Source organism: Salvelinus namaycush, chromosome 25 (assembly GCF_016432855.1).
Source record: "Salvelinus namaycush isolate Seneca chromosome 25, SaNama_1.0, whole genome shotgun sequence".
Lineage (NCBI taxonomy): Eukaryota > Metazoa > Chordata > Actinopteri > Salmoniformes > Salmonidae > Salvelinus > Salvelinus namaycush.
Window position 1 is genome coordinate 30,405,396 of NC_052331.1, and position 23,126 is coordinate 30,428,521.

The window sequence follows — 23,126 nt, forward strand, 5'->3', positions numbered from 1 at the left end:
TGCAGAGCCCTGACCTCAACCCCATCGAACACCTTTGGGATGAATTGGAACGCCCACTACGAGCCAGGCCTAATCGACCAACAGCAGTGCCCGACCTCACTAATGCTCTTGTGGCTGAATGGAAGCAAGTCGCCACAACAATGTTCCCCACAACAATGTTCTAGTGGAAAGGCTTCCCAGAAGAGTGGAGGCTGTTATAGCTGCAAAGGGGGGACCAACTCCATATTAATCCCATGATTTTGGAATGAGATGTTCAACGAGCAAGTCATGTAGTGTATATTTCGTCTCCAATGTTTATTGAAACCATAAATACATTTGACAATGAGCACCTGTCTCTCACATACATAGTTACAGTTGTTGGTTAGCTAGCTAGCACATTTTTTCCATATTATAATGAACAAAAATATAAACGCAACATGTAAAGTGTTGGTCCCATGTTTTATGAGGTGGACAAAAAATCTCAGAAATGGTCCATTTGCATAAAAATATTATTTCTCAAATATGTTTGCCACACATTTGCTTACTTCCCTGTTAGTGAGCATTTCTCCTTTGCCAAGATAATCCATCCACCTCACAGGTGTGGTATATCAAGAAGCGGAATAAACAGCATGATCATCACACAGGGGCACCTTGTGCTGGGGACAATAAAAGGCCACTCTAAAATGTGCAGTTGTCGTCACACAACACAATGCCACAGGTGCCTCAAATGTTGAGGGAGTATGCAATTGGCATGCTGACTGCAGGAATATTCAACAGAGCTGTTGCCAGAGATATGAACGTTAATTTCTCTACCAAAAGCCACCTCCAATGTCGTTTTATAGGATTTGGCAGTACGTCCAACCAGCCTCACAACCACAGACCACGTGTAACCACGCCAGCTCAGGACCTCCACATCTGGCTTCATCACCTGCATAATCGTCTGAGACCAGCCACCTGGACAGCTGATGAAACTGAGGAGTATTTCTGTCTGTAATAAAGCCCCTTTTGTGGGGAAAAACGAATTCTGATTGCCTGAGTCTGTCTCTCCAGTGGGTGGGCCTGGCTCCCAAGTGGGTGGGCATATGCCCTCCCAGGCCTGCCCATGGCTGCGCCCTTGCCCAGTCACGTGAAATCCATAGATTAGGGCCTAATGAATTTAATTCAATTGACTGATTTCCTTATCTGAACTGTAATTCAGTAAAATCGTTGAAATTGTTTTATGTTGCATTTATATTTTTGTTCAGTATACATGACATCAGTCAAAACAAGACATGGTATGAAGAACAAGTTAAAACTAGCTGAAACGAGCCACCTGATTCCCCACACGGCAACTTCTTGTCATGTTGCTAGCTGTCTGGCCATCCAGAATGAACAACACAGACTTCTGCACCATTGAACCATGTGCATCGTCTTTGTGACGTTGTTAGCTATACACTGGCTCCCGAGTGGCGCAGCGGTCTAAGGCACTGTATCTCAGTGATAGAGGCATCACTACAGACCCTAGTTCGATCCCAGGCTGTATCACAACCGGCCGTGATCGTGAGTCCCATAGGGCGGCGCACAATTGGCCCAGCATCATCCGGGTTAGGGTAGGGTTTGGCCAGGGTAGGGTTTGGCCAGGGTAGGGTTTGGCCGGGGTAGGCCGTCATTGTAAAATAAGAATTTGTTCTTAACTGACTTGTCTAGTTAGATAAATAAAAAATATACTGTAGATGGTCAGGATACATGTTGGTGATATTTTGAAACGTGCTTGGTTTAAATCACACGCTACAATAAAAGACTGCTTCCGGGTGAGAAGATTCTTACTGGTTAATGATTTTCAAATAAAATCAAACTTTATTTGTCACATGCGCCGAATACAACAAAATACAACAAAATACAACAAGCCCTTAATTAACCAACAGTGCAGTTCAAGAAGAAGAAAATATTTACTAACAAGACTAAAATAAAAAGTAATAATAAAAAGTAACAATAAGAATAACGAGGCTATATACAGGGGGCACCGTACCGAGACAGTGTGCTGGGGTACAGGCTAGTTAAGGTAATCTGTACATGTAGGTGGGGGTGAAGTGACTATTCATAGGTAACAAACAAACAGCGAGTAACAGCAGTGTACAAAAGGGGGGGGTTCAATGTAAATTGTTCGGTGGCGATTTTATGAATTGTTCAGCAGTCTTATGGCTTGGGGGTATAAGCTGTTGAGGAGCCTTTTGGTTCTAGACTTGGCGCTCCGGTACCGCTTGCCGTGCGGTAGCAGAGAAAACAGTCTGTAACTTGGGTGACTGGAGTCTCTGACAATTATTAGGGCTTTCCTCTGACACCACCTATTATATAGGTCCTGGATGGCAGGAAGCTTGGCCCCAGTGATGTACTGGCCCGTTCGCACTACCCTCTGTAGCGCCTTACGGTCAGATGCCGAGCAGTTGCCATACCAGGCGGTGATGCAACCGGTCAGGATGCTCTCGATGGTGCAGCTGTAGAACCTTTTGAGGATCTGGGGACCCATGCCAAATCTTTTCAGTCTCCTGAGGGGGAAAAGGTTTTGTCGTGCCCTCTTCACGACTGTCTTGGTATGTTTGGACCATAATAGTTTGTTGGTGATGTGGACACCAAGGAACTTGAAACTCCTTGATGTTAGAGTCATGTTTGGCCACGCAGTCGTGGGTGATCAGGGAATGCAGGAGGGGACGTAGTACACACCCCTGAAGGGCCCCAGTGTTAAGGATTAGCGTGGCAGACATGCTGTTGCCTACTCTTACCACCTGGGGGCAGCCCGTCGAGAAGTCTAGGATCCAGTTGCAGAGGGAGGTGTTTAAGTCCCAGAGTCCTTAGCTTAGTGATGAGCTTCGTGGGCACTATGGTGTTGAACGCTGAGCTGTAGTCAATGAATAGCATTCTCACATAGGTGTTCTTTTTGTCCAGGTGAGAGAGGGCAGTGTGGAGTGCGATTGAGTCATCTGTGGATCTGTTGGTGCGGTATGCGAATTGGAGTGGGTCTAGGGTGTTCGGGAGGATGCTGTTGATGTGAGCCATGACCAGCCTTTCAAAGCACTTCATGGCTACCGACGTGAGTGCCACGGGGCGATAATCATTTAGGCAGGTTACCTTTGCTTCCTTGGTCACAGGGACTATGGTGGTCTGCTTGAAACATATAGGTATTTCATACTCGTTCAGGGAGAGGTTGATAATGTCAGTGAAGACACTTTCCAGTTGGTCCACGCATGCTTTGAGTACACGTCCTGGTAATCCGTCTGGCCCAGAGGCTTTGTGAATGTTGACCTGTTTCAAGGTTTTGTTCACATCGGCTACCGAGAGCGTTATCACAGTCATCCAGAACAGGATGATCTTGTTCAGTTCGCTGAGTGCTACCTTGGTGTTTGCTTGTGGCAGTATATACACAGCTGTGATAACACACGTAAATTCCCTCGGCATATAGTGGGGTCGGCGTTTAGCATCAGACACTCCAAGTCGGGTGAACAGGAACTCGAGATGTTTTCAACTTCGGTACACCAGGAATTGTTAATGAGGAAACATAACCCTCCCTGCTTACTGTTACCAGAAGCCGCCGTTCGATCCATTTGGAAAATGGGATAGCCGTCTGGTTGAATAGCTGAGTAGACTGTATCATCCATAAGCCATGTCTCTGTAAAAACACACACAGCACTTCCTGATGTCCCTCCGCGATCGAAGCCTTGCTCTGAGTTCAAAGTTTATTTTCCAGCAACTGGACATTAACCATCAGGATACTAGGAAGAGGTCCCATCTTTTCAGCCTAACTTGGAGTCTCCCTTTCATTCATCTTCACCGGTCATCTTGGTCAGCAGCAACAGGTAAACACGCTGTGCGGGGAACAAAGGTGCAAATGTAGTATTCCTGATCTGGGAGGCTGAGAGAGAAGTGTGTAGCTTCCAATTCATCATCTAGAAAGGTTTGTCGGTCATAGAAAATTATTGCACGAACATGAGCAAGCAAAGTAAGAATTCATGCAAAAATAGCCATAAAAAAGCTAAGCCGAGGAAGCTAGGAACGGAAAGAGAGGAAAACAATCTAGGAAAGAAAATGAGTACACATGTATTTTAGGCATCAATCCCCCCTATCTGAGATATTTACTGCAGCCCTCATCCTCCACCCATTCTGCCAGTCACATTCTGTTAAAGGTCCCCAGAGCACACACATCCCTGGGTCGCTCATCTTTTCAGTTCGCTGCAGCTTGCGACTGGAACGAGCTGCAACAAACACTCAAACTGGACAGTTTTATCTCAATCTCTTCATTCAAACACTCAATCATGGACACTTACTGACAGTTGTGGCTGCTTTGTGTGATACATTGTTGTCTCTATCTTCTTGTCCTTTGTGCTGTTGTCTGTGCCCAATAATGTTTGTACCATGTTTTATGCTGCTACCATGTTGTGTTTCTACCATGCTGTGTTGTCATGTGTTGCTGCCATGCTGTTGTCATTTTAGGTCTCTCTTTACGTAGTGCGGTCTCTCTTGTCGTGATGTGTTTTGTCCTATATTTTAATTTTAATCCCAGCCCCTGTCCCCGCAGAAGGCCTTTTGCCAGTAAATAAGAATTTGTTCTTGACTTCCTTATTAAATAAAGGTTAAATAAAATACAAATAAATGTGGTAGGGATTAACCACGGCCAGTAGATTGAGTTAGTATTGGTTTTAGTCACAGCTACGCCGGTGTTGCAGCTGGATACCATTGGGAAAAGGCATGGTTGAACTGAACTGGGAACAGTCAAACCGCACCCTGAAGATAAGCACATTGGTCATTTATTCTGTCTACTGGAAAAGGAGAGCAAAATCAATATTGTTTCCAGAACATTCAATTGTATCCCTACATAATATAAGGATTCCACATCAGTTCCATATATGAATGTGTAAGATGGCACCGGAGAAGGAGGCAGCCGAGTGTTTTGTTTGTAACTTATGCAGTCTCTATTGCACTCCACACTGCCCTTTCCCACCTGGACAAAAGGAACACCTATGTGAGAATGCTATTCATTGACTACAGCTCAGCGTTCAACACCATAGTGCCCTCAAAGCGCATCAATAAGCTAAGGACCCTGGGACTAAACACCTCCCTCTGCAACTGGATCCTGGACTTCCTGACTGGCCGCCCCCAGGTGATAAGTGTAGGTAACAACACATCTGCCACGCTGATCCTCAACACAGAGGTCCCTCAGGGGTGCGTGCTCAGTCCCCTCCTGTACTCCCTGTTCACTCATGACTGCACGGCCAGGCACGAATCCAACACCATCATTAAGTTTGCCGATGACACAACAGTGGTAGGCCTGACCACCGACAACGACAAGACAGCTTATAGGAAGGTGGTCAGAGACCTGGCCGTGTGGTGCCAGGACAACAACCTCTCTCTCTCAATGTGATCAAGACAAAAGGAGATGATTGTGGACTACAAGAAAAGGAGGACCGAGCACGCACCCATTCTCATCTACAGGACTGCAGTGGAGCAGGTTGAGAGCTTCAAGTTCCTTGGTGTCCACATCAACAACAAACTAACATGGTCCAAACACACTAAAACAGTCGTGAAGAGGGCGCGACAAAACCTATTCCCCCTCAGGAGACAAATGATTTGGCATGGGTCCTCAGATCCTCAAAAGGTTCTACAGCTGCACCATCGAGAGCATCCTGACTGGTTGCATCACTGCTTGGTAATGCAACTGCTCAACCTCTGACCGCAAGGCACTACAGAGGGTAGTGCGAACGGCCCAGTACATCACTGGGGCCAAGCTTCCTGCCATCCAGGACATCTATACCAGGCGGTGTCAGAGGAAGGCCCTAAAAATTGTCAAAGACTCCAGCCAGTTCTCTCTGCTACCGCACGGCAAGCGGTACCGGAGCGCCAAGTCTAGGTCCAAGAGGCTTCTAAACAGCTTCTACCCCAAGCCATAAGACTCCTGAACATCTAGGCAAATGGCTACCCAGATTACTTGCAGTGCCCCCCCTCACCCCCTCTTTAACCCACTGCTTCTCTTCGTTGTCATCTACACAGTCATTTTAATAACACTATCTACATGTACATATTACCTCAACTAACCGGTGCCCCCGCACATTGACTCTATATCAGTATCCCCCCCTGTGTATAGTCTCGCTATTGTTATTTTACTGCTGCTCTTTAATTACTTGTTACTTTTAACTCTTAACCTTTTTTTTTTTTTTTAACTGCATTGTTGGTTTGGGGCTCGTAAGTAAGCATTTCACTGTAAGGTTGTATTCGACACATGACTAATAGAATTTGATGCTACAGCAGTCCTACCAACTTCATCTCAAAATATGTATCCTGGAACTGCATGATCAAGTCATGCTCCCTTAGCATTTTCCCTTCATAAAGTGTCATATCCAGACCTTTACATTTGGAAGCTTTTTGATGCAGTGGATCAACCAGTTAAAAGGAAGCTTAAATACACACTCACTCTCACACACACAATTCCTTGCTTGCTTTAAAGTGCAAATAATGTCCTTCCCCAGGTTTCTTGCGGACACACACACAAAACAACACATTAAAGTCATAAAACTATTTATAAATAAAAACACATTTCTTAATAAAAGAGTAGTGAGAGTTGGTAAGAAAACCTTTTTTCTCTCCACTGTACATTATCGCAAGACAGAGACACAAATATACCTCTGGTTAACAGACAAATATACTTTAACAATGAGTCTAAGCTGGAAGCTCATGTTAAGTGTTGAAAAATAAACTACATGTATCTGCAACCAGCTATGATAAACACAAGAGAACAGAAAGGGCATCAGGTCTCTTGCACTACATTTTCATAGTCAAACAAAGTCATACAAACAAAAGTCAATTTAAGATTAGTGTTAATTTTCTATTTCTTTCACTTTGCAAACATAAATCGGTTGTTAAGGGACCATTTTAGGTGAAAGAAAGTATGGAGGGAGGGAGGAAGCTTTTTTAACCTTTGTCTCTGATGGACTGGGGTTGGGGAGGACAGAGGATGTGCAGATAAGGAGAGGAAAGACAGAAAATAACAAATTAAAAACATCCAAGTAGAAAAGCGCGGAGTCATCCTCAGCTGTTTCCCCGGCCTCCCTCCCGGTCACGACCCAAACACAACTCTCCTCACAGGGAGGAAACTGACGGGGGGTTTCTTCACTGAAGAAAGTAGAGCAGAAGAGCAAGAGAGGACATTTCCAGCAGGGTTGGGCTCAATTACATTTTAATTCTGCCAATTCAAAAAGGAAATGGAATTGACCCCAACAATGATTTTCTAGAGACCTCCTCCTCCTGTCTGTCCCTCTCAGCACTAAACAAAACAATTCTTATCCACCATTTTGTGGTGTGCCTATGACATGACCTGTGTCACATGACATCGACAAAGAACTCGCCAGGGTTGCCCACAGCTATGCGCAGGGACTGGCGGGAGCCGGTGAGCTCTGGGGGAGCGTTGGCCAGCTCTCGGCCTGGGGGTGCTCCGGGGGCAGCTGTGGCCAGGTGGAGGGGCTGAGGGGGCAGGCCTGGGGGGGCATAGACCAAGCCGGGGCCGTAGGACAGTGAGTGGGCGCTTCGATGGCTGTAGGAACTGCGGGTGCTGCGCTCGCTAGGGGCCACAGAGCGCTCACTGGGGGCACGATGGCTCCTGATCTCTGACTCGCTGCCACTACCACCCGACTTGTTGGAGCCCCCGGCACCGCCTCTGCCCTCGGTCTTACTGCAGTTGGAGCCGCTGCTGCCTGGAGTCAGGGGAGGAAAACAAACAAAGTGTGTTAACATCCAACTATTTGACCTTCATACATGACTGCAAATGTTTTATATGATTGACTGTGTGTACGTTCTGGCTTTGCTGCGTACATGACTTTTAGATATATTCAAATACATTTATCTATTAGAGCAACACTCCTGTATAATCTTAAAATCTCCTTCTGAAGTTTTTCTATATCATTTATTTACGCTGTGACTCAAGTCAGGCATGGTAGTGCTGATTCATGCCGGGGCCAACACATAATGACTGATATTGACTGGCCAACACATAATGACTGATATTGACTGGCCAACACATAATGACTGATATTGACTGGCCAACACATAATGACTGATATTGACTGGCCAACACATAATGACTGATATTGACTGGCCAATAAGTTCAAATGCGGCAGATAAATAGCTCAATAGCTTTTAAATCAACAGGAAATATTGTTACGATTGTATTATGATTATCTTTTACAATGTGTGTTAACTCAAAGTGTTGCATTGTCCTAGGCTGTAGTGTTGGTTAACTGAAACTAGTTCCCCCTCTCTCTGTGTCTGGGTTTGACTGAATTCTGCTGGTGAGTCCCAGCTCTCCTCACCGTCGCTGTGTTGGCTGCCAGCGCTGCCCGCCCCTACTCCTGGGAAGCCCTGGGGCAGGTCGTGTTGGGGCTGGGGGTTGTAGGGGTGGGCGATGGGGAACTGGTAGGGTAGGGCCATGGGCCAGGGGGCCGCCCCAGGGTGGGGCAGAGGGGGCAGGGTGTCCTGGTCCGACGCCCCTCCGCTGGAGCCGTCGTGGTCTTGCAGAGACAGGTGGGTCATGTCTGAGAGAGAGACAGGTCAAGAACATAAATGTTGTAGTTTTGGACTAGGGACTGTTTTCAAACTAGGAAATATGAGGATCTACTGAAAACACTCACTGCCACAGAGGTCTCCGAAGATGTAGTAACACTGCTCGGAGAAGGTGATCTTGTTGACGGTGTGGCGGATGTAGCCGGCCTTGAGCAGGTTACTGGCGTACTTCCTGGCTTCCCTTCGGTCCGAGAAGCCCTCCACGTGATGGAAGAGCCAGTCCACCACGTCTGAGCCTGGGAAGACACACACACGCACACAATGAGTCTAGACACAAACATACACATTCAATGGCAATTAACCTGCAAAAGAGACAAAGTAAGGCCTAGAACAGGGGGAATTTAGAAAGACATCTAGACAAAATGAGAAAGTGAAAAACTGGAGGACAGGAAGACAGACAGATGGGTAGGGGGGGGGGGGGGGGGGGGGGGTAGATAGAGAGAGGGGGGGTAGAGAGAGAGAGGGGTAGACAGACAGACAGAGCGAGCGAGACACAGAGAGAGGGGTAGACCGAGGGGTAGAGAGAGAGGTAGAGAGAGAGGTAGAGAGAGAGAGAGATAGAGAGAGGGGTAGAGAGAGAGAGGGGTAGAGAGAGAGAGATAGACAGAGAGAGAGGTAGACAGAGAGAGGTAGAGAGAGGTAGACAGAGAGAGGTAGAGAGAGATAGACATACAGAGAGAGAGATAGACAGACAGAGAGTGGGACAGAGGGGTAGACAGAGAGGTAGACAGAGAGAGGTAGACAGAGAGAGGTAGACAGAGAGAGAGAGAGAGATAGACAGAGAGAGAGACAGAGAGAGAAAGAGGAAAAGAGAGTGAGCATACCTATAAAAGCATTTGCGATGGTGATCTTTAGCCACATCCTGTCTCGCACCTCCAGGCCCGACTCCGGGGAAGCCATGGCCTTGGCAACGGTTGCCATGTCGCTGTGGATGGACAAGTGGAAATCGTCGAAGCCTGTGAGGAGCAAATGGGAGGTGTGGGTTACTGGGTTTAGCCAGGGTAGCAACCATGGCTTACAGGTTTAGAATGGGACAGTGGGACTCTTTAGTTAGGACGCAGGTTTTCCCCAGTATGACAGTTATGGGTTCCTTTCAAAGATTAGTGGAACTTATTAAAAGGCATCACATTAGGATCTCGTTCACATACTAGACTGTCGATTGCTTCATGACGCAATAAAACAAGAGGTATTATAGAGTGTTTCCATGAGTTTTGATGGGACCCAGGTGTAGGTGTGACTCACGTTCAGTCTCAGGGATGGAGCTGCTGATGGAGGAGCTGGTGGAGGTGACCGTGGTCATCGAGGGGCTCATGCCATAGGCAGGGTACACCCCCGTCATCGCTGCAGTGTGGGACACCCACGCAGCAGGGTCAATGGGCCGGATCGGCTCACCTGGTGGGAGAAAAGGGGGTTAGAGGGACATAGTACACAGATATCACAAAACCACCACAAATATTCACAAACATTAACATATTTTGAGTGGTGTGTTGCGTGAGGAAGACACAGCAGGAGAATACTCACTTCTAGGCAGAGCAAAGCAGCTCCGGGGGTTGGGGTCCCAGCACTTAGCCACAGTCAGAGTGATGGGACTGTAAACAGAGTTTACACACACACACACTTAACACAGAGCTGGCTATGCACACAACACACATTTATAAGGCAAAGCTGCTAAACCTACACCTGTCTTTTTACAGACTGAATACAATACCAAAGAAAGTGAAAGTATAAAATACAACATTCTTTCTCTGTCCTAAGACTGTGGTTGCAACTTGTGTGTGTTTGTAAATGTGCTTGTGAAAGAACACAGGTGTGTATGTGAGAGAGAATCACCCTGGCTTGTGTACGATGTCCCTCAGCACTCGAACCGCATCGTCGTTGTTCATATTCTCAAAGTTGATGTCATTCACCTGTTAGAAGTGAGGAGACAATCTCTGATCTGGTTCGTACCTATTAGGTTTCACCGGAGCAAATTGTAGCAAAACAAGCACTTTCTTATTGGACATATTCAGGTAGTTCCACCCTGTTTCAGTCCATTTAATGCATCATGAACTCAACCCTGAATTCAACTGCTTGATCACCCTGCTCCAATGTTGAATGGGGGCCACACATTTCTGGAGTCACAGACACACCTGCAGCAGCATGTCTCCAGGCTCAATGCGTCCGTCTGCGGCCACAGCCCCTCCTTTCATGATGGAGCCGATGTAGATGCCACCGTCTCCCCTCTCATTGCTTTGCCCCACGATGCTGATGCCCAGGAAGTTATACTTCTCTACAAGATAGAAAGATGGAGAGAGAGGAGGCACATTGAGACAGTGTAGGATTTCTACTTCATATTTGTAGTTAATTAGTTCATATTCCAGTTTGTCAAAAAACGCTTTGAGAACTATCCAAAGTTTTATTACAGTTTATCAGGAAAAGTGAGAAATACAGCAACAGAAATACTTACCCATGTTCAGTGTGACAGTGATGATGTTCAGAGACATGGTGGAGTCTGTGACGCTGCTGAAGGATGAAGACTACAAAAAAAGAGCGGGAGACAAAGCGTGACGAGAGACATAAGGTAATTTACATATCAAAATACTGTGTGCGTGTCCGCCCATCTCACCCTTTCCATGTTGGACGTTTTGGGTTTCCGCCGGCGCCGGCGGTGTCGCCTCATCAGGCGAGAGGAGCTCTGCTCTGTGGAACTGCTGAAGCTGGGAGGAGAAAGCCCAAAAGGGTCACAGTAGACATAAGGCAAAGGTTCCCACTGGAAGGAGGCAAGAAAGTGGAGGTTAGACAAACGTTGCGTGACGGTTAGGTGGAGGGCCTCACCGGCTGGTGGCGTCGTCGTCCTCAGAGTCGAAGCAGCTGGTGGACTCCAGCTCACTGCTCATGAAGGACGAGCAGCTGTCGTATTGGCTCAGCTCAGCCCCTCGGCCCACTCGCGAGTAACCGTTCCTCCCACCTGCAGGGGGCGACACGGCACTGAGCGAAAGGCCTCACGCTATAGGCCCAGGCCCTAGGAACGTCATGTAGTTTGGATAACTATAAAGCTGGATAGTTTCAAATGGTGGTAATAGCTTCCCACTGCCCCTTGATAGGTGCATATTCCACCAAGCCTATCCAAAAACTGTCATTTGTCACATCTTCCACTAGGAAGTGGATGGTAGAGTTAAGAGAGTATGTCAAAGAGGAGTGAAAGAGAGATGCTGAGTGAGTGACTAAAGAGAGGAGTGAAAGAGAGATGCTGAGTGACTGACTAAAGAGAGGAGTGAAAGAGAGGTGCTGAGTGAGTGACTAAAGAGAGGAGTGAAAGAGAGATGCTGAGTGAGTGACTAAAGAGAGGAGTGAAAGAGAGATGCTGAGTGAGTGACTAAAGAGAGGAGTGAAAGAGAGATGCTGAGTGAGTGACTAAAGAGAGGAGTGAAAGAGAGATGCTGAGTGAGTGACTAAAGAGAGGAGTGAAAGAGAGATGCTGAGTGAGTGACTAAAGAGAGGAGTGGACAGACTGCTCTCAGACCAGGCTGGTGAGTGGGTTTCCGGCGCGGGCGCTCCCTCTCTCTCCTCTGGGACACCATCGAGCCCGTCTCAGTCTCGTTGTCCAACGAGTCTCGTCCACCTGTGGCCTTCCCACTGCAGTGCGACATGGAGAAACGGATGGAGAAAGGGATGAGGGAGGGGAGAGAAATTGAGAGTGGGTCAGAGGGGGAGAGAGAAAAGAGTGGCGTGTCACAAAAGTAATAATTATTCCATTGAGCAAGTAGTTGTGCTCACGGTTGTCATGGTTATTAGGCAGATGTTAGAAGCACAAAGGATACATTATTTGTAAATTCACCCTGTCAATCTACACCGACTTAAGAGCTGGTTTGATAAAGCACAGAATAATTTAGGGAAATTACAAACGCCATAAACTTGGTTGTTATGGCAGGTTTAAGAAAACACTGGCAAAAAATATATTTGTGGCCAGTAAGCACGTTTCCATCCACAGTTTATGTGAGTAAAGTCATACCGTATTTTAAAGAAAAATCACAATAGCTGTGATAGAAACAGGAAGTTCTGGTAAAAATTGTACATGCCATCGGGTAATTTGTTCGTTCGACATGGTGGGGTCTTTTTGTGTCTGTAAAATTAATTATGAGAGAAATGGCGGTGGAAACACCTTTATGCACAAATATTGATAGAATACCCATCATATCAAAGTAAACTTAGGAGTCAAGCGATTATATGGTGTTCTTTCATTGTGTCTGGAAGCTAGTAGCTTTTGCGGTTATTTTTGGGCCAGTACCAAAAGGTTGCTGGATCGAATCCCCGAGCTGACATGGTACAAATCTGTCGTTCTGCCCCTGAACAAGGCAGTTAACCCACTGTTCCCTGGTAGGCTGTCATTGTAAATAAGAAGTTGTTCTTAACTGTTAAATAATCATATTCTTTTAATTGCCACCTTTAGCCAGTTAGCTTGGGCGTTTGACCTCCGTTGTTCCGAGTGTTCTAAACCTCACAGTGTCCACCTCGAGTGTTCTAAACCTCACAGTGTCCACCTCGAGTGTTCTAAACCTCACAGTGTCCACCTCGAGTGTTCTAAACCTCACAGTGTCCACCTCGAGTGTTCTAAACCTCACAGTGTCCACCTCGAGTGTTCTAAACCTCACAGTGTCCACCTCGAGTGTTCTAAACCTCAGTGTCCACCTCGGTCAGGGCATCCAGTGTGCACTCTGACCGAACCAAGAACGAAACTCTGCCAATTTATGAATGGGCCCAGAGTGCACTCTGACACTTTAGGGTGATTTTACAAACACACCCTAAGACATATACAGAGTCTTGGAGAGAGAAAGAAACACACTCATTCACAAGCACACATACAACTTCTCTTACACACACACAGACAAAAAATAAACAGTCAAATAGATGTGCTGTCGTGACTGTACTGTGATGTTCCAGATGGGTCGGATCAGCTTCGCATTGGATGACTTCAACCAGACCCTCTCTCACCCACAGAGAGGGGAGGAGGGAACTGGTGGGGGGTGGGGGGGGTGGGGGGGGGGGGGGGGGGGTCGACAGCTCATACCCTGCTGTAAATCAAGGATTAGAACTTTCAGCTGTCTCCTTCTCCAAATTCACACAGGAGTGTGTGTGCCTTTGTTTCACAGAGGTTTTCCCGACAAAACTCTAAAACATCCTATAGCAAATACAGGAACAATATCTCTAACATAGAACGTGGGGGATGGTCAGAGGCCATCTAAAGAATAATAATGTCATTTTGTGACATCATTAAATATTGTTATAAAGGAAATACTGTAAATTGGAAAGTATACATACTACATGTACAAAGTGTCCATCCTCTACGTTGTGTATGAAATAGGACAAACACAGTATTTTTGTTAAGAGAGGGATGTGATCTTAGAAACTATAAGAGGGAATTATTTCTATAACTTTGTACAAGTGAGTAGTCACCGCCCCCTTGAGTGAGGTCAGAGATCGTGTCAGCCTCACGAACCACCCCTTTAGAATGAACCGTCTAAAAAAGGTGGGTTAAGAATTAACATATGAGACCAGAGAGGCGTTGAGCTGCAGCACACGTCCAAAGTGGTTGGATCTCTGAAATCTCAACAAGGTAGTCACCTCCCGGACAATCACTGGTACGGCTGATTAGCTATGCTAAGCATCTAGAAAAGTGAACTTAAGTGGGAGCTACTCTTCTCAAATCACCGTATTCTACTACTCTCATCACCAATGGGAACCATCGACACGGCTGGCTAGCCTATCTTTCTCCATCTCCTTTGTAACAAGCCGCCATATTGAGTCAGTCCACTAGGGACCTGTTTCTAATGTATTAAGTGTGTATGTTTATCCTGTGTTACCATTTAGTTAGCTAGTAAATAAATAATTAAAATAATTTGTGTAGTACAGAATCATAAGTAAGGCTGTTTTTTTTGCAGATACAGGAGGTTACGACTGTTCAGAATGATGATATGATACGAGGTTATGATTAATCCGTTGACTGTTTATGGGCGTGATAGCTAAAGACCTTTAGAGTTTAATTCGGGAGATGGTAACTTTCGTGGTGCCCCAATTCCTAAAGAGTTAATTGTTACATGATTAATTGAAAAATCGGGTAACAAATAAACATAGTTGATTACATAAATAACAGTCATCAGATTAATGAAAGTAAAGTCACAACAGTACATTGCGCACACAGCTGAACAGGCACACACACACAACTAACTGGTAGGATGGTGGTCTGGAGTCCCCGATGCCCCCAGTCCTCTCCAGGGGGGGTGGCGGCAGCTCCAACAAACTCTCAACCACCGAGCCCCCGTCTGAGTGAGCACCGTCCCCTGACACCAGCTGAGGACAGAGAGACCAACGTTGAGACTCCAACAATCATGCACCCTCAAATTGTATTTGCATGCACTATACAGCTATTTTTACAAATGCGTTTTACAACAAACCAGGCCTGTAGCCCCAAAGACCAAGCAGAGAGGCGACAAACAGACATACACCCTGGATACTAAACACATTTCACTAGAACTTAATTTTAGCCTGATCAGACAGAGACCGAGACAGACAAAGCCAATTGACACATACAGACAGATAAATATACATAGACACAACCAGAGATGATGATCATACTTTCCTGACCATGTACTGTATGAAAGAAAGCCAATAACCTAGGGCCCAGAGATATTCCTAGTTATAGTAAGAAGGTAGGCCTACACCCTCTCCCTCCACACACAGTACCTTTCCTTGTCAATCTTACAAATACATACTAGTTCAATGATCATCAACTAGATTCAGCCACGGGACAATTTTTTATTGAGCGGATGGTTGGGGGGGTCCGGAAAATAATTACGAATAATGTGTAGACTGAAAATTGACTGAAAATTGACTGCAAGAAGCCCAAACAGATATGTTTGACTAAAACAATAATTTCAAACCTTGCTTACATTTGTATACAATCACGTGGGAATACTTGAGAACAGATTTCATAAATTAAAATCACTTGGAGCTGATTTCCTGGTGTTTGTACAGTCTTATGTCCAACAAGGGGAAAAAATCCAAGTGTTTTTTTGGGGGGGGGGTCAGAAAAGTTGGGGGGCCAAATTAAACCACCCGGGGGTGTCAGTTGGGGAACCCTGCACTAGTTGTTAATGTCTCCAAAATGAATCTCAGAGTACATACACCATTTCCTTCTTAAACAAACCACCCTTTCACTCCTCACTTTCTTTTGCCACTCTCTGTGATTCAATCTTCTCATTAGGTGCAGTGAAGTTCTTTATTTGAGAGTGATGTCTATGATCCTGTGATTTCAGTTTGTCTTAATCAGAACTCAATTGAGAAAGAGGACAAGCAAGGAGGTGCAGAAAAACACGTCTCAGTCACGAAGACACACACTGGTCTGTGTGTACTGAGAATGTATGAGTTGGAAACAAACAACAAGTGTATTTGGAAGACAGCTAAAAAGATTGACGAGAAATAAAGAGAATGAGAAACAGCGCGTGTGTGTGTAATTAGGGCCGGGACGATACCAGTATTGCGATATTTTTTTCAATGGCAAAAATGAAAACACGAAGCAGATTAAACTCTTTGGTCTTTTAAACCCCCTGCTCTATGTATACTTAACAAAAATCTAAAAACGCAACATTTAACAATTTCAACAATTTTACCGAGTTACAGCTCATAAGAAAGTCAATTTAAATATACATTTTAAGCCCTAATCTATGGAATATACATGACTGGGCAGGCATAGGTCCAAACATTTGGGAGCCAGGAACACACACTGGAGAGCCAGGCCCAACCAATAAGAACGAGTTTCCTCAGCTGTACGAGTGGCTGGTCTCAGAATATCCCGTAGGTGAAAAAGCCAGGTGTAAATGTTGAGTGTCTTCACTGCAAGTAGATTGCATGTTTTAATAAAATATAATAAAAAAGTATATTTTTAAGAAGCCTGGTGTGAAGATCCTGAGATGGCGTGGTTACACGTGTGCTGCGGTTGCGAGGCCAATTGGACATACTGACAGATTCTCTAAAGGAATGTTGGAGGCGGCTTATGGTAGAGAAATGAACATTCAATTCTCTGGCAACAGCTGTGGTGGACATTCCTGCAGTCAGCATGCCCATTGCACGCTCGTTCAAAATTGAGACATTGTGTTGTCATTGTCCCCAGCATAAGGTGCACCTGTGAAATGATACTGTTGTTTAATCAGCTTCTTGATATGCCATACCTGTCAGGTTCGTGGATTATCTTGGCAAAGGAGAAATGCTCACTAAAAGGGATGTATACAAATTGCGAACAAAATTTGAGAGAAATTAGCTTCTTGTGCGTATGGAAAATTTCTGGGATCTTTTATTTCAGCATTAGGGCTGTTTTCTTAAGTTAATTATGCTTTGTGTTGTTTCCTTGCCACAATACTTACGAGTATCGCAATACTGGTATCATCCCGGCCCTAGTAATAATGATATTATCAAACAAATGAGTGAGGCTCCTCCCCAGAGACAGAGTGATGTTCGGAGTCAATAGCAGCCACAACAGATGGGTGTCATTGACAAACACTTAAGACAAAGGTGGTGTGTGTGTGCTTACCCAAGATACCACACGACCATTAAAACAAGGGAGTTTGGCATTGTCATCAGATATCTCTTCTTTCACCACCCTGCGAGGAAAAGAGAGAACAACATTTACTCAACATGTGTACACAAATGCTGGTAAAGAATGCACTGACACTAGGGTGAAACACTCCCAGTCCCAACAATAGGGAAACCAACAGTCTAAAAAAATTAAAAATAAAGTATTTTTTATATAATTCGCTGCTTTAGGCCAAACCCATAAAGACAAAAGACATTCTAATAATTCACCTCATGGTAGAAACATATGGGCCAAGATCTAAGTCTCAATTTTGTTAAATTACTGCGCTAGCTAGTTCAATTACTAAGCTTTGATTTTCTACAACGTGTGTGTCGTGTGCGAAACAAACCTGCAGTGCCAAATTTCAATTTAGCCTGGTGTCAATAGAGCACGTTATTTAGCAGGCCGAACATACATACATACATACATACATACACAGTGCATTTGGAAAGTATTCAGACCCCTTGACATTTTGTTACGTTACAGCAATATTCTAAAATGGATTTTAAAAAATAAACATCTCCTAAATCTACACAATACCTCATAATGACAAAACAAAAACTGTTAGACATTTATAAAAAATAAACTAATATTACATTTACATAAGTATTCAGACCCTTTACTCAGTACTAGAGGTCGACCGAAAATGATTTTTCAACGCCGATACCGATTATTGGAGGACCAAATAAAACATTTTAATATATATTTGTAATAATGACAATTACAACAATACTGAATGAACACTTTTCTTTTACCTTAATATAATACATCAATAAAATCAATTTAGCATCAAATAAATAATGAAACACGTTCAATTTGGTTTAAATAATGCAAAAACAAAGTGTTGGAGAAGAAAGTGCAATATGTGCCATGTAAGAAAGCTAACGTTTAAGTTCCTTGCTCAGAACATGAGAACATATGAAAGCTGGTGGTTCCTTTTAACATGAGTCTTCAATATTCCCAGGTAAGAAGTTTTAGGTTGTAGTTATTATAGGAATTATAGGACTATTTCTCTCTATTATACCATTTGTATATCATATAGCTTTGACTATTGGATGTTCTTATAGGCACTTTAGTATTGCCAGTGTTACAGTAAAGCTTCCGTCCAAAACCTCGCGCCTCCCTGGGCTCGAACCAGGAACACATCGACAACAGCCACCCTCGAAGCATCGCTACCCATCGCTCCACAAAAGCCGCGGCCCTTGCAGAGCAAGGGGAACAACTACTCCAAATCTCAGAGCAAGTGACGTCACCGATTGAAACGCTATTAACGCGCACCCCGCTAACTAGCTAGCCATTTCACATCGGTTACACCAGCCTAATCTCGGGAGTTGATAGGCTTGAAGTCATAAACAACTCAATGCTTGAAGCACAGCGAAGAGCTGCAGTCAAATGCACGAAAGTGCTGTTTGAATGAATGCTTACGAGCCTGCTGCTGCCTACCATGGCTCAGTCAGATTGCTCTATCAAATATCAAATCATAGACTTAATTATAACACACAGAAATACGAGCCTCTGGTCATTGATATGGTCGAATCCGGAAACTATCATTTTGAAAACAAAACTTTTATTCTTTCAGTGAAATACGGAACCGTTCCGTATTTTATCTAACGGGTGGCATCCCTAAGTCTAAATATTGCTGTTACATTGTACAACCTTCAATGTTATGTCATAATTATGTACATTTCCGGCAAATTAATTACGGTCTTTGTTAGCAAAAAATGGACTTCACACAGTTTGCAACGAGCCAGGCGGCCAAAACTGCTGCATATACACTGACTGCTTGCACGGAACGCAAGAGAAGTGACACAATTTCCCTAATTATAAGAAATTCATGTTAGCAAGCAATATTAACTAAATATGCAGGTTTAAAAATATATACTTGTGTATTGATTTTAAAGAAAGGCATTGATGTTTATGGTTAGGTTTGGTGCAACGACAGTGCTAAATCATCACCCGTTTGACGAAGTAGGCTGTGATTCAATGAGAAATTAACAGGCACCGCATCGATTATATGCAACACAGCACACGCTAGATAAACTAGTAATATCATCAACCATGTGTAGTTAACTAGTGATTATGTTAAGACTGATTGTTTTTTATAAGATAAATTTAATGCTAGCTAGCAACTTACCTTGGCTTCTTGCTGCCCTCGCGTAACAGGTAGTCAGCCTGCCACGCAGGCTCCTCGTGGAGTGCAATGTAAGGCAGGTGGTTAGAGCGTTGGACTAGTAACCGCAAGGTTGCAAAAACGAATCCCCGAGCTGACAAGGTAAAAATCTGTCGTTCTGCCCCTGAACAAGAAAGTTAACCCACCGTTCCTAGGGCCGTCATTGAAAATAAGAATGTGTTCTTAACTGACTTGCCCAGTTAAATAAAGGTGTAAAAAAAAAAATCTGTGTCCAAAAATACCGATTTCCGATTGTTATGAAAACTTGAAATCGGCCCGAATTAATCGGCCATTCCGATTAATCAATCGACCTCTACTCAGTACTTTGTTGAAGCACCTTTAGCAGCCTCGAGTCTTCTTCGGTATGACACTACAAGCTTGGCACACCTGTATTTGGGGAGTTTCTCCCATTCTTCTCTGCAGATCCTCTCAAGCTCTGTCAGGTTAGATGGGGAGCATCGCTGCACAGCCATTTTCAGGTCTCTCCAGAGATGTTCGATCGGGTTCAAGTCCAGGCTCTGGCTGGGCCACTCAAGGACATTCAGAGACTTGTCCTGAAGCCACTCCTGCTTTCGCTTGGCTGTGTGCTTAGGGTCATTGTCCTGTTGGAAGGTGAACCTTTACCCCAGTCTGAGGTTGTGAGTGGAGCAGGATTTCATCAAGGATCTCTATGTACTTTGCTCCGTTGATCTTTCCCTTGACCCGGTCTCCCATTTCGTGCCACTGAAAAACAACCCCACAGCATGCTTCACAGTAGGGATGGTATTGGCCAGGTGATGAGAGGTGCTTGGCATTCAGGCCAAAGAGTTCAATATTGGTTTCATCAGACCAGAAAATCTTGTTATCATGGTCTGAGAGTCCTTTAGGTGCTTTTTGGCAAACTCCAAGCGGGCTGTCATGTGCATTCTATTGAGGAGTGGCTTCCGTCTGGCCACTCTACTATTAAGGCCTGATTGGTGGAGTGCTTCAAAGATGGTTGTCCTTCTGGAAGACTCTCCCATCTCCACAGAAGAACTCTGGAACTCTGTCAGAGTGACCATTGGGATCCTTCAACACTTCAGAAATGTTTTGGTACCCTTCCGCATATCTGTGCACTGACACAGTCCTGTCTTGGGGCTCTATGGACAATTCCTTTGACCTCATGGCTTGGTTTTTGCTCTGACATGCACTGTCAACTGTGGGACCTTATATCGACAGGTGTGTGCCTTTCCAAATCATGTCCAATCAATTGAATTTACCACAGGTGGACTCCAATCAAGTTGTAGAAACATCTCAAGGATGATCAATAGAAACAGGATGCACCTGAGCTCAATTTCAAGTCTTGTAGCAAAGGGTATGAATACTTATGTAAATAAGGTATTTATGTTTATCATTTTAATTGTTTGGCAAACATGTCTAAAAACCTGTTTTGGATTTGTCATTATGGGGTATTGTGTGTAGATTGATGAGGACATTTTTTAGAATAAGGCTGTAGTGTAACAAAATGTGGAAAAGGTGAAGGGGTCTGAATACTTTCCCAATGCACTGCATCTCAGTGGTGCATTCAGTCCCATTGCAGACCGGTTTGAGATCAAATACATAACCTGTCCTGACCCTCAATCTGAGGAGTTGGACTTCTACCAGGAGCTCAATCTGGCAAAGCCCATTGGGAGTTCCCCACCGTCCGGATAGACAGTTAGGCCTTAGCCATTCTCTATAAACAGGCCATTGAGGTGTTTCACTTTTTTACATTTTACTCAACGAAATATTCAACACTGATGTTACCCATTTCTGACATGCACTGTATTTTGAAACACCCAAACGCTCTGAAGGAACACAAGATCTATCCCAAATCACCTTACTGTTAAGTTTAAGGCCATTTTCAGTGATTAATGGGACATGGAATCATTTCCTTTACCATTTCACACGCAAAGGGCTGGCTTGTAAACATGCCAGTGAACAACAGCGCATTCCAGAGTAAGTGACCGACGGTAATGTCCAACCAACCAGTCTACTGCATCCCTTTTTTTGACAACAACAGCAGGAGGAGAGAAGAGACCATTATCCTGGTCTGGTCTGTTGGCCTTCTCCCTGATGTAAGCCACTTCACTGGCTATTATACAACCGATAGGTAACTAGATAGCCCACCTATCTCAATTATCCATACTTGAATCTTGTGCAATAGGAAAATTGTCAATGTTGCCTAGTTTCGTATATCATTTGAACGTTAGTTAGCTAAAATATATAACTGTTACAATAGCTAGCAAACTAACGTTAACTGTGTAATATAAAAAAAAGCGACGAATAACGTTAAACAAAGGAATAACACTCATGCCATGATTAACATGAAAACGTTGATTAGCTAACGTTAGCCAACCCGTTTTGACAAATTATAATTTCATTGTGAAAGAATAGCTAACGTTCCCGTAGCAGACTGTTTAGATGCTAATAATGCTCACCCAAAATCGTCATCCATAGATTTGAAGAAGAACTTGTAGTTAGGTTTCTTCAGAACATTTTTGAAGTCTGCAAGTGTGACCCTGTCCGCGGGCACTGCCAATTTGACCAGGTAAGGTGTTTCCTGGTCGTCGAGGTGATATATGACTTTGGTCTCCCCCATTGTGGGATGCTGGGGCGAGGCAGGCAGGGTACATCAAGCCGCGGTCCTGGAAGGCTCCCTTTCGGGCCTCGGCTCCCCGCGGTGCTGCTGTGATTCCCCTGGCTTTCTGGCTAGCCGGCTAGCTACCAGTTGTTATTTTGAATCCTTTTAGCTAGTTACGGTAGCAACCTAACGTTAGCTAGTATTAGCTAGCTATTTAGAAGCACCTCGCTCCACAAAGGTTCAGCCAGACGAAGACTATTACGTACCCGGATATTATGTTACCAATTTGAAAGGGCGCAACCTACCAAATGTATCTACTTTCCAATCTTGACTAAATGTGAATTTAGGCAGTAGTTGTTCACGCTAGCTGGCAGTTACTTTGTTGAATAAACACGAAGAATCTTTCCTCCTGAGTTCAGAATGCAGTCTACAACAAACAACCACCAACCCTAAGCTAAAAGTGCTCCCTCTACCGGAGAGGAGGAAAGAAAAAGAATCGCAATGGCTTTTCAAGGAATAACGTTACTTCGGGATTTTGGCAATGAAACCCGTTTTCTACTTCCCCAGAGTCAATAAGCGAATGTATAAATATTTATGTCTCTGCAAGTTAGAGACAGTTTCGCGAGTCATTGCTAAATTGTATGTAGCTACACCACAGATAGAACAATGTCGAGACAGATATTTCACTGGATGTATAAATGTGTAGCATAAAACTTGGGAGGAAGCCCACTGGCCAGCAGTGGGAGAAGATGGAAAGAGGTGGATTTTGGCCGACATTCTGAACATTTTATCATTGATGAAACATTTGATCTCAATACAGCTTTCTGTTCCCAAAACTAGAATATGTTATGAACAGTGTGTTGTAGACTTTACCCTTTGCAAAATCGCGTTGTTTAGGAGTGCAAAGGCGAATTTAGTTATTGCACACGCGCACTTCATAGAGGTGTTCCCTAACGGAAATACGCAGATTATGCTAGAACGCGCCAATAGGATCTCGCTTTCGGCTCTTTTATTTAACTAGGAAAGTCAGTTAAGAACAAATTGTTATTTACAATGACAGCCTATCCTGGCCAAACCCTAACCCGGATGACGCTGGGTCAATTGTGCACCGCTCTATGGGTGCTTCCAATCACTGCCGGTTGTGATACAGCCTGGAATTGAACCAAGGTCTGTAGTGACGCCTATTGCACTGAGATGCAGTGTGTTGATGA

The 23,126-nt window shown here is 44.5% G+C and overlaps 1 protein-coding gene across 4 annotated transcripts; it reads right to left on the reverse strand.

Moving 5' to 3' along the window:
* Nucleotides 1-6,505: 6,505 nt before the first annotated feature.
* LOC120020466 (segment polarity protein dishevelled homolog DVL-3-like) lies at nucleotides 6,506-22,362 on the reverse strand. Of its 4 annotated transcripts, none has more exons than XM_038964158.1 (15): nucleotides 21,773-22,362; nucleotides 17,123-17,192; nucleotides 14,765-14,886; nucleotides 12,062-12,174; nucleotides 11,374-11,506; nucleotides 11,165-11,255; nucleotides 11,006-11,075; nucleotides 10,689-10,828; nucleotides 10,390-10,466; nucleotides 10,081-10,148; nucleotides 9,802-9,951; nucleotides 9,384-9,515; nucleotides 8,628-8,795; nucleotides 8,310-8,531; nucleotides 6,506-7,694 (listed from the first exon to the last, which is right to left on the reverse strand). In XM_038964158.1, the coding sequence occupies exons 1-15, from the start codon at nucleotides 21,931-21,933 to the stop codon at nucleotides 7,324-7,326; spliced, it is 2,088 nt and encodes a 695-aa protein (XP_038820086.1). In that variant the 5' UTR covers nucleotides 21,934-22,362; the 3' UTR covers nucleotides 6,506-7,323. The 4 variants fall into 4 exon arrangements, with proteins under 4 accessions (XP_038820086.1, XP_038820085.1, XP_038820087.1 ...); XM_038964157.1 differs by having other exon boundaries at nucleotides 14,756-14,886; XM_038964159.1 differs by lacking the exons at nucleotides 14,765-14,886; nucleotides 17,123-17,192; nucleotides 21,773-22,362 and adding an exon at nucleotides 13,216-13,561 and having other exon boundaries at nucleotides 12,062-13,185.
* Between the last annotated feature and the right edge of the window lie 764 nt (nucleotides 22,363-23,126).